Source organism: Carlito syrichta, unplaced genomic scaffold, assembly GCF_000164805.1.
Source record: "Carlito syrichta isolate Samal-C Ts95f unplaced genomic scaffold, Tarsius_syrichta-2.0.1 Scaffold315402, whole genome shotgun sequence".
Taxonomy (NCBI): Eukaryota; Metazoa; Chordata; class Mammalia; order Primates; family Tarsiidae; genus Carlito; species Carlito syrichta.
This window is the reverse complement of record NW_007259498.1, coordinates 273,582-284,868: the sequence shown is the minus strand read 5'-3', so window position 1 is coordinate 284,868 and position 11,287 is coordinate 273,582. Positions and strand designations below refer to the sequence as shown.

Sequence of the window (11,287 nt, the reverse complement as noted above, 5' to 3'; positions counted from 1 at the left end):
GGAGGGTGGGGGGAGGGCTGTCTGTCCTGGAAATCTGCGACCTGCCCTTTGCCAGCCTGCGCTTCAGCAAAGTCGGGAGCGCACTTACTCCCCCCGCCCCCTCCCGCCGCCTCCTCCTCCCCCCGGCAACTTCTTTGCTGCAAGAAAGTTGCATAATTCCCGGGGCCAGGAGCGACCCCTCCCCCATCCGGCCGAGCGTCTGGGATCTCCCGGCCGACACCTATCTGTCTCCTCTTTTTCTCGTCTCCCTTCCTCCACCCACCCTCTAGCCCTCTTCCCCTCTTCCAACGACTTGAAATAAAAAGCCGATCTGGCCGGGCGCGGTGGCTCACGCCTATAATCCCTGCACTTGGGGAGGCCGAGGCAGGAGGATCGCTTGAGCCCAGGAGTTCGAGACCAGCCTGGACAATACAGGGAGACCTCGTCTCTATTTATAAGAACGATCCGACCTCCCTTCTCTTTGCAGAAGATGAATCCGGCCTCGGCGCCCCCTCCGCTCCCGCCTCCCGGACAGCAAGTGATCCACGTCACGCAGGACCTGGACACAGACCTCGAAGCCCTCTTCAACTCGGTCATGAACCCCAAGCCCAGCTCGTGGCGGAAGAAGATCCTGCCCGAGTCCTTCTTCAAGGAGCCGGATTCGGGCTCGCACTCGCGCCAGTCGAGCACCGACTCGTCGGGCGGCCACCCGGGGCCTCGGCTGGCCGGGGGCGCCCAGCACGTCCGCTCGCACTCGTCGCCCGCGTCCCTGCAGCTGGGCCCGGGCGCGGGCGCCGCGGGGAGCCCCGCGCAGCAGCACGCGCACCTCCGCCAGCAGTCCTACGACGTGACCGACGAGCTGCCGCTGCCCCCGGGCTGGGAGATGACCTTCACGGCCACTGGCCAGAGGTACTTCCTCAAGTAAGTCAGCCTGGAGCCGCCGAGGGGCGCACAGAGGCGCGATGCCCGGGGGCGCGCGCGCGCGTGCGTGCGTGTGTGTGTATGTGTGTGTCCGTATCCTTCCACGGCTCTTTCTCAAAGTAGGGAGTGAGTCTCTGGGTGTTGGAATTGTAAGAGGTCAGAAGAAGAGAAGAATTGGCGAGGTCCATCCAGGATCCTGGAAGTTCTGAGAGATGCAGAACGTGGAAACTCTTAGACGTCGGAGGAAATGAAAAGTGTGTGTGTGTGTGTGTGTGTGTGTGTGTGTTTTAGGGAGGAAGGGTTTCCCATAAAACATCGGTGACCTTGCTCTGATTCTGGGGATTGAAATAGACTCCTGGGCACAGACCCCAAACCTCTTCCCTGATCACTCTAAGTCCGATGCTCAGAGCCAGATCTCCTGGAATTTGACACCAAGATAAATGGGAGAAGAGTAGTGAGGCTTGGGGAGGAGGGTGGCTCTTGGTGTAGTAAGGGATGAGGGCGCAGGGTCTGCAGGCCCTGTCCTCTGAGGAAAAGCAAGCTGGCAAAGTGAACCTTACCTAGTAAGCCTACTGGTCCCAGCTGGGTGACACAATGACCACACGACACAGTGATGTAATTAGCAACAGAGTGGTGAAGTCATTGTGGGCCAGACAGATCAATTGTGTGGAAATTGGGTCAGGAGTTTTATTATGTGGAACTTGGTAAAATACCATCAAATCAGGAGGCCACTGTGTCACTATTCCCTTCACACTGTTCCTGCTTTTTGATGTCATGAATTTTACATTAGATTCGAATTTTTGAATTAGACCCCACAGGCAAATGTATTCTCAAACACTAGCTGGGAGATTGTTTCCGATGTGGGACCCTAAGATAATTACATTCCTGAGGAGAAACCAAGCTGGAACTTGAAATGTCACCAGTGAGGTCATAGGGGGCCAGGCTATCAAAGAATGAGATGGAAGTTGTGCCAGCCTAGCCGGACCATTTGGGTCAGGATTGCTGGCACTTGGCTGGCATTCACTGCCAACGAGGGAAAACTCCTCTTCCAAGAACTTGCTTTAGAGTTCATTTTCAAGCCCATATTTCTTTGGTAGAGTAGGCTTAGTTCAAAAGTTGAGACATTATGGGCAACTTAGAAAACATAATCAAGCCTTTCTTTGGCCTGAATTTGATGCTTTGCTGTGGGAGAGCCCTAATGGCCGAGGTGTATCATAGCGAACTCTGACTCATAGCAGTGACCAACTTTTATTCTTCCCTATCCCAAAGCTGTTGACACCTTGTGCGTGGAGTTATTTATTTATTTATTTTTTTATGTTTCTGGGGCTGGTGCAGTGCTGGGATTCTGAAACAGACATGATGGTCATTTATTCAACAGCTGGTCTTCTCTGGGTGATTAAGTGACAGGATGGACATGTGCTCAGTGCTTTGACTTCTGATGGCTAGTGGAAGTCAAGTATGTGATTTAATAACGTGACATTTTTCTGAATGCGGCGTTGGCTGTGATACTATTGTTCCGAAGGATGACATTGGTCTCTATATACAGTTCCAAAATAGCTAGCACCATATATTAAGTTTACTTAGGTAAATGCAGTTTTGAATGTTTATTGTGATTTTTATTAAGATGGACTTAGTAATAAATGCAAACAGAAAGAGACGCAATAATTTTCTGTGATTTTGGGGGATCCTTTTTGGTTGTAAATTATTATTTTTTAGATTGGAAAATATAGTTTATTTAGATAGTATATTAGAGGGGGTGGGGAGATTCACCTCCTTAAGGTAAAGGAGGGGGCCAAAGCCATTGTAAATAATTTCCAAACTGTTTTATTTTGGCCAGGTGTGGTGGTGTACGTTTGTTATCCCAGCACTTTGGGAGACTGAGGCAGGAGAATTCCTTAAGCCCAGAAGTTTGAGAGCAGCTGGGCAACATAGTGAGACCTCATCTCTCTAAACAAAAAAATTAGCTGGATGTGGTTGTGGGTGCCTTTGTCCTAGCTACTTGGGAGGCTGAGGTGGAAGGATGGCCTGATTCCAGGAGGTTGAGGCTGCGATGAGCTGTAATCCCGTGCCACTGCTCTTGGACCTCGGTGACAGAGTAAGACCCTGACTCAGACTAAAAGAAGTAAACAAAACTGTGTTTATCAATATATACACATATATGGTATCTGGTCAGTATAGTTATGATTATTAAAAATATGGAATAAGAGCTGGGCTTGCTTAATATCTGAGGAAAGCTAAATGAAAAAGGCCCCAAAACAAAAAAATTCCTTTGATACGTGTGTTTCGATGGACTGGAGTAGCTCAGAGCTGTTGGTGAATGAGGCAGACATGGAGGGGAGCCTTGGGTTCAGAGAAAGTTGCTGTGATTTATCTCTGTGCATACTCCCAGCCACAACCACTTCCAACTCAAAGCAGAGTGTTTGTTCATTTCACTTCAGGTAGTCAATGGAGATGACAACTAGAAAAACACGTAAGCAGCAGACTGGCCTGATCTCATGCCATCCCTGAACAGTTTTTTAGCCAAGTGACTAAGAGAACTTAAGAAATTAAGTCATTGTGACTATTGTCTTTCAGAATAAGCAATCTGCCAAGAGCTCTCTGAATTTCTTTTTAGAGCTTTGTTTAAAGTTGAATAAGGTAATGTCATATGTCACACTTTGTTATACAGACTCTAAAGGCAGTATATTTCAGTGGATTAAGTAGAAGCCTAAAAAAAAGATGCAAACTGACTCTGAGTAAATTTACATGAAGCTTACACATTACTTTGCTCATCATCTGTGAAGTGGGGTTAGCAGAAAAATCTTATTCTTGACTCCGTTGGGGGCTGAGGGCTTTATAAATAAGAAATCAAGGGCTTGGCATGGTGGCTTATGTCTGTAATCCCAGTACAGTACTTTGGGGGGTCGAGGCAGGAGGATCACTTGAGGCCAGGAGTTTGAGACCAGCCTGAGCAACATAGCTCAACCTCTTCTCTACCTAACAAACACAAACAAACAACAAAGGATTTTATAGTTAACAAGGGTCAATTTTTGTTTTTTTATTTTTATTTTTAGCTGGAAAACTGAGGATAGCCGGGCTCGGTGGCTCAGCCTGTAATCCCGCTCTTTGGGAGGCTGAGGTGAGTGGATTGCCTGAGCCCGCAGGTTCGAGACCCGCCTGGGCAACTTGGTGAGACCTCATCTCTATAATAAAAACAAAAAAATTTGCCAGGTGTGGTAGCGCGCGCCTGTAGTTCCAGCTACTTGGAAGGCTGAGGCGGAAGGATCGCTGGAGCCCAGCAGGCCGAAGCTGCGGGTGATTGGGAGCGGCCACTACACTCCAGTCTGGGTGACAGAGTGAGACTCCAACTCAAAAAAACAAAAAAAAAAAGAAAAGAAAACTGAGGCCAGGGAAGAGTGATGATGAGACTTTGGGAAAAATCATGTGGCTCTTTATTTAATAATTGAGTTGGAGTCTCACTTTTGTTACCCAGGCTGGAGTACAGTAGCACGCTGCTTATGGCCACCTCAACCTTGACTCTGGGCTCAGGCGATCCCTCTACCTCATCCTTCCAAGTAACTGGATCAACAGGCACACGCCACCACGCCTGGCTAATTTTTGTGATTTATCGTAGCGACGTGGTCTCACCAAGTTGCCCAGGCTGATCTCGAACCCATGGGCTCAGGCAGTCTTCTCGCCTTGGCCTCCCAAAGTGCTGGGATTACAGGCCGAGCCACGGTGTCCAGCCATGTGGTTATTTAATGGCGGAACCCAGACTGTACCTCTGATCTGTTGCTGTCTGCTTAGAGAGCAGTTTTCATTTTCCCCAACCCCCACCTCTTTCCAATGTCACTTTCTTAGCCGAACAATGAACTTTATGGGAAACCGAGTCTGGACATCTAAGAAGTTTTAGAAAGCCTTTTGTCATCTCTGCTAAGCTTGCTCCCAGGTACCTTCTGGTATGTTCGATGGTGAACCTTTCCTGTGCATTCACACCTTTCCTGTGGTGTTCAGGTGTTCCTTTAGAGTGACAAAGAGCCCGGTGCCGTGGTGTGCATGTGTAGCCCTGGAGTGTGAGAAGACCCTCCACCCTCACCCAGTTTTTAAAAAGTAAAATAAAAAAATTAGAGTAATGATGGAAAAGATCGAATGTTAAAACACCTGGCCACTGCATTATTTCTGCTGTCCTCTAAATCTCATGACTCAGGCTGGGTACACAGATGTTGGGCTCTCAGCAGTATGGCACACTGACTTTGAACATTGGTCACATTAACATTTTTTTTTTGAGTTGGAGTCTCACTGTGTCGCGCCCAGACTGGAGTGCAGTGGCCGCTCTCGGCCACCGCAGCCTTGACCTGCTGGGCTCCGGTGATCCTTCCGCCTCAGCCTTCCGAGTAGCTGGAACTACAGGCACGTGCTACCACGCCCGGCTAACACATTAAGTTTTTAAATAGTTTCTAGTTATAACAGTTATAATACTATAAGAAAGCGATTGGCAGTAGTGGGAAACTGTCAGGGGAGGGGAGATGAGATTGGCAGTTAAGGGAAACTGCTAGGGAAGGGAGGGGCATACCTCATCCACAAGGGTAACTGCATAATCAACATTTGTGTACCTAACCCTGAATTGTACCCACATCTTTATAATAAAAAAAGGAAAAAAGTTTCTAGTTATAAATGTACATGTTTTTTGTACATACACCAGAAAATGAGGATTTATAAAGAAGAAAATGATCTAACTTAAGTAGAATTTTCCATCTTTACTCTTCTCCAAACATTCTTGTAGAAAACTTTTATTTTAATAATTACAAGAAAAAGGTTTTATTTTACTTTTTTTTTTTTGAGTTGGAGTCTCACTCTGTCACCCAGACTGGAGTGCAGTGGCATGATCATGGCCACCAAAACCTCGACCTGCCGGGCTTAGGCGATTCTTGCATCTTAGCCTTCCAAGTAGCTGGAACCACAGGCATGTGCCACCATGCCCAGCTAATTTTTTGATTTGTTGTAGTGACAAGGCCTCGCCAAGTTGCCCAGGCTGGTCTTAAACCCACAGGCTTAGGCAATCCTCTCTCCTCTGCCTCCCCAGTTATCCTACTCTTTTTTTTTTTTTTGAGTTGGAGTCTCACAGTGTCGCCCAGACCGGAGTGCAGTGGCACACTCCTGGCTACCACAGCCTCAACCTGCTGGGCTTAAGTGATCCTTCCACCTCAGCCTTCCAAGTAGCCGGAACCACAGGGCCACGCTACCACGCCCGGCTAATACCCTACTCTTAAATACAATTCTGACTATGATATTTGTCTGTAATATCTCATTTTTAGTAATAATTTTAGTGTTTTGTCTTTTCTTTTTTTTTTTGAGACAGGGTCTCACTCTATCCCTGGCTGGAGTGCGGTGGCACCATCCTGGCTTTTTGCAGCCTCCACCTCTTGGGCTTAGGTGATCCCTCCACCTCTGCCTCCTGAGTAGGTGAGACTCTAGGTGTATGCCACCATTCATGGGAAATTTTTCTATCTTCTTTAGAGATGAAGACTAGCTGTATTGCCCAGTTTGGTCTTGAACTCTAGGCTCAAGCAATCCTCCCACCTCAGCCTCCCAAAGTGCTGCGATTACAGGCTTGAGCCACTGTGCCTGGCCTGTTTTGCCTTTCCTGAAATGTGTGGTAGAAAATTATTTTTGTCAAAGTGATCTATGTACTTGGTAACAAATACAAAGTATAGAAGGACTTTTGTTGAGAAACAATGGTTTCCTTTACCTCAAGGCTCACAGAGGGAAGTTTTTACTTTTTTTTTTTTTTAACTGTTTCTATATTTAGGTCTTAGATTGTTACCTTCTTAATCTTTTTTTTTTTTTTTTTTTTGAGTTGGAGTCTCACTCTGTCACCCAGACTGGAGTGCAGTGGCCACTCCTGGCCACCGCAACCTCGACCTGCTGGGCTCTGGCGATCCTTCAGCCTCAGCCTTCTGAGTAGCTGGAACTACAGGCGCGCGCTACCACGCCCAGCTAGTTTTTTGATTTATTGTAGAGATGAGGTCTCACCAAGTTGCCCAGGTGGGTCTCGAACCCGCGGGCTCAGGCAATCCACTCACCTCAGCCTCCCAAAGGCGCGGGATTACAGGCTGAGCCACCAAGCCTGGCTCTTAATCTTAAGTAATATGCTTTTACCACCATGTTTTGATTTATCAGTTCTCAGCTCCTGATATCAAAATGAGAGGGTAGCTCCTTAAACTCGTTTTCTTTTTTCATTTCCAAGTTTGATATGTATATTACTTTTGTCTGTTAGGTCACTTTTGTTAATTTTTCTTGGTCAACTTTTGATAGTATTTCTTGATTCCCTATTTTGTAAGTCAGTGATGCTTGGATCACTACAAGTCCTGCAATTTCTTTTTTTCTTTTTTTTGAGTTGGAGTCTCACTCTGTTGCCCATGCTGGAGTACAGTGACATACTCACAGCCACTGCAGCCTCCATTTGTTGGGCTCAGGTGATCTTTCCATCTCATTCTTCTAAGTAGTGGAACTGCAGACATGAGCCACCATGTCCAGCTAATTTTTTGATTTATTGAAGAGACGAGGTCTTGCCAAGTTGCCCACGCTAGTCTCCAATCCCTGGACTCATGCAGTCCTCTTGCTTCCACCTCCCAAAGTGCTGGGATTTCAGGTGTGAGCCACCACACCCGGCCATGTGACTTTCTTTTTTTAAAATTTATTTTTATTTATTTATTTATTTTTTGAGTTGGAGTCTCATTCTATCGCCCAGACTGGAGTGCAGTGGCCGCTCCCGGCCACCGCAGCCTCGACCTGCTGGGTTCTGGTGATCCTTTTGCCTCAGCCTTCCAAGTAGCTGGAACTACAGGCGTGCGCTATCATGCCCGGCTACTCTTTTGATTTATTGTAGAGATGAGGTCTGCCAAGTTGCCCAGAGGGGTCTTGAACCCGCGGGCTCAGGCAATCCACTCACCTCAGCCTCCCAAAGGCATGGGATTACAGGCTGAACCACCGAGCCCGGTTATGACTTTCTTAAAACATTTTTTTCTAGTCCTTCTAGTTGCTTTTTAATGTGTTTATGCATTATTTGCATTTATTATGATCTCAGAAGTTTCCTAGGCTCTCAATCCTCTGTTCTATCAAACTTGCTTTCTTTAAGCATCATACCCAGATTCTTTCAGCCCTCTGTGCCATTCTGGATCGATTGCTCACTGGGCCTGTAGCAGAACTGACCTCCCGGGACTCCTCTATGTGACTGGAAATGCTGTTTCCTTTTCCTGTGTCTGTTTCTTTGGTTTATGTCCTCATCTTGCTACATTGCATGCTTGAGTAACTTCTTAAGAAATGGTTTGTTGGAGGTACATGTTTTCAAGGCCTTTGCTAGCTGGGCATATTTACTTTATGTATGTATGTATGTATGTATGTATGAATGATTTATTTATGTATTTGAGTCAGAGACGCACTCTGTTGCCCAGACTGCAGTGCAGTGGCACGCTCATGGCCACTGCAGCCTCAAGCTGATGGGCTCAGGCGATCCTTCTGCCTCAGCCTTCCAAGTGACTGGAACCACAGGCACGCACCAGCACGCCTGGTTAATTTTTTTCATTTGTTGTAGAGACGAAATCTCGCCATGTTGCCCAGGCTGGTCTCGAAGCCCTGGGCTCAAGCATTCCTCTTACCTCTGCCTCCCAAAGTGCTGGAATTACAGGTGTGAGCCACAATGCCCGGGGCATATTTACTTTAAAAGTTGTCCTGGATTTTTAGTGAAAGAATCAACTCCAGCTTTTTTTTTTTTTTTTTCTGTTTACCTTTGAAGGACGATATTGTGTAGTTGTTTTCATGACAGGCTTTTTATTAAAAAACTATTACATGCTGTCTTAGTTGTCTTTTCTGTAAAATGAGGCTAGTGATGCCTGTCGTATGGTGGCTTGAAAGTTGATATAACATCTGCCGGGCTCTGTGGCTCAGCTGTGTAATCCCACGCCTTGGGAGGCTGAGGTGAGTGAATTGCCTGAGCCCGTGGGTTCGAGACCCGCCTGGGCAACTTGGCGAGACCTTATCTCTACAATAAATAAAAAATGAGCCGGGCGTGGTAGCGCGCGCCTGTAGTTCCAGCTACCTGGAAGGCTGAGGTGGAAGGATCGCCGGAGCCCAGCAGGTCGAGGCTGCGGTGGCCGGGAGCGGCTGCTGCACTCCAGTCTGGGCGACGGAGTGAGACTCCAACTCAAAAAAAAAAAAGATGATATAACATCTAAAGCGTCTGGCACACAGGCGACATTTAGTTCAAGTTAGTTCTTGCCTTCATTTCTCCCTCCTGCAACACATCTACCGCCTACCCTGCCAAAATCAGAAGCAGGAACCTTGGCAGGTGGGGAAGATGGTTTTTGACTCCTGCTGATAGGTAGCTAGCCTTCTGAATGACGATCTGGATCTGGAATTGAAAATCAGTTTTTTTTTGGTTTTTTTTTTTTTGAGTTGGAAGAATCACCTCAGCCAGGAGGTCGAGGTTGTGGTGAGCCGGGATTGTGCCACTGCACCCCAGCCTGGGCGACAGAGTGAAACCCCCAACTCAAAAACAAAACAAAACTCCTAAGTTGGAATGTCCACTGGGGGTTCCTTTTCACTTCAGCATCTTTGAGAGAGGATACCCAACCCCTTCTGAGGAGTGTCTTTTTTTATTTTGGGGGATTTGACTTGGAGCTACTAATTGGGCCATTTTTGTGTATGGGATCGGGGAGGAGGAGGAGAGGGACAATGGGGAGACATGAGAAGGGAAGGTCACTGACATTCATTGATGACCTGTTGTATGTATGCCAGGCAAAACACCACGCCAAGTCTGTGGTTCCCAGAGAGAGAGTGCCAGAATTGTGTATGGAAGCTTTTCATTACCCCGGGTGCCATATATATATTCTTTCTTGTAACCCTCACAGTGGCCCTGAGAACAGGAACTTGCTATTACCTCATTTTACTGTTGAGGAAACAGCCTGAAAGAGGTTAAGTAAATGTCTCGAGGTCATAGAACAGGTGAGTAGTAGAGATGGGATTAGAATTGCATGATTCTGAAACCTGGGTTCCTGCCCTTACACCATGCTGGCCTATGCCAATTATGTGCCCATCATTAGGCTCTGTAATTAGGTATCCTTGGTGACCAGATAACTCTGGTGTGGTGGCTGGACCATTAGCATTTGCTTCTGAATGGAGGCTGGGTGATATCATTTGGAGCTCTTGGTGCTGGTGAGACGGAGATGATGAAAAAAAACTAAACAAACCAGAAATGCATAGTATACCTGCAGTGCCTGAAGAGCTATTTTATTCTCATCAAGATTTCCATCACAAATAAATTGACATCTTATTCCAGTGAACTCAGAAATGGCAGGGAGGGTGAATGACTGAATCTCCCAAGATAGCCAATTGATGTCAGGATTGGGTACTTTGCTAATTAGACAGTTTCAAGAAGAAAACTACAGATGGCTTCTCATTGCCCTTATTTTTTCTTATAATTTGTTGTTGTTAAAGATGGATCTTGCTATGTTGCCCAGGCCAACCCCAATCTCCTGGCTTCAACTTCTGGCCTCAAGTGATTCTTTTGCCATAACCTCCTGAGTAGATGTGACTACAGGCATGCACGCTGTTGCCTCCAGCCCATTACCTTTATAACTGTAGAGGTTGATTGAAAGTTAATTAATTGTGGTTGAGGCTGGTGGTGACATTGAGTCTGTTGGCAAATTAAGTTAAGACTTGTAGGAATTGCAGCTTTATAACTCATTCCCTTCTTCCCCTTCTTTCCTCAGTGACATATCTAATCACAGGAGAGGATAGTAAGAAATAAAGGAATCAACGTATTCAGGGGGCAGTTTCTTTTTTAAAAAAGGGTGATTTGAGTTGGGTGTGGTGGCACACACCTCTAATCCCTTCTGCTTGGGAGGCCGAGGCAGGAGAATCACTTGAGCCCTGGAGTTGGAGGCCACATTGGGCTATGATCGAGCGTATGAATAGCTTTTGCATTCAAGACTGGGCATCATAGTGAAACTCCATCTCTGAAAACAACAACAAAAAACCCTGGAAGACTGAGGACTGAAGTAATTAACATATTATTTTGGTGGGAAGGCCCCTCTGCTGGTTTGCTTGGGGGCGTGTGAGGGGGTGTGGATTTCTTGCATTAAAATATTAATAGAGCAGTGTTTTCCATGGAGTATTCTTTGGAACCCTAGACCCTTTATGAAACAAGGGTTTCTGGACTAACAGGCTTGGGATATATTGCCTGTTCTATGATTAGCTTGAGATTCATAATATACATTAAAATAAGCAAAGATCCTCCCGTGCCTTTGGGAGGCTGAGGTGGGTGCATTGCCTAAGTCTGCGGGTTTGAGTCCCGCCTGGGCAGCGAGACCTCATCTCTACAATAAATCAAAAAATCAGCCGGGCGTGG

The 11,287-nt window shown here is 46.7% G+C and overlaps 1 protein-coding gene across 1 annotated transcript in view; it reads left to right on the top strand.

Moving 5' to 3' along the window:
• The first annotated feature begins 458 nt into the window (after positions 1–458).
• WWTR1 (WW domain containing transcription regulator 1) overlaps positions 459–11,287 on the top strand; it is a 169,559-nt gene continuing 158,730 nt past the window's right edge. The window contains exon 1 of the mRNA XM_008072740.2: positions 459–900. Coding sequence (XP_008070931.1) covers positions 470–900 — 431 coding nt within the window. The 5' untranslated portion in view covers positions 459–469. The remainder of the gene's footprint in view (positions 901–11,287) is intronic.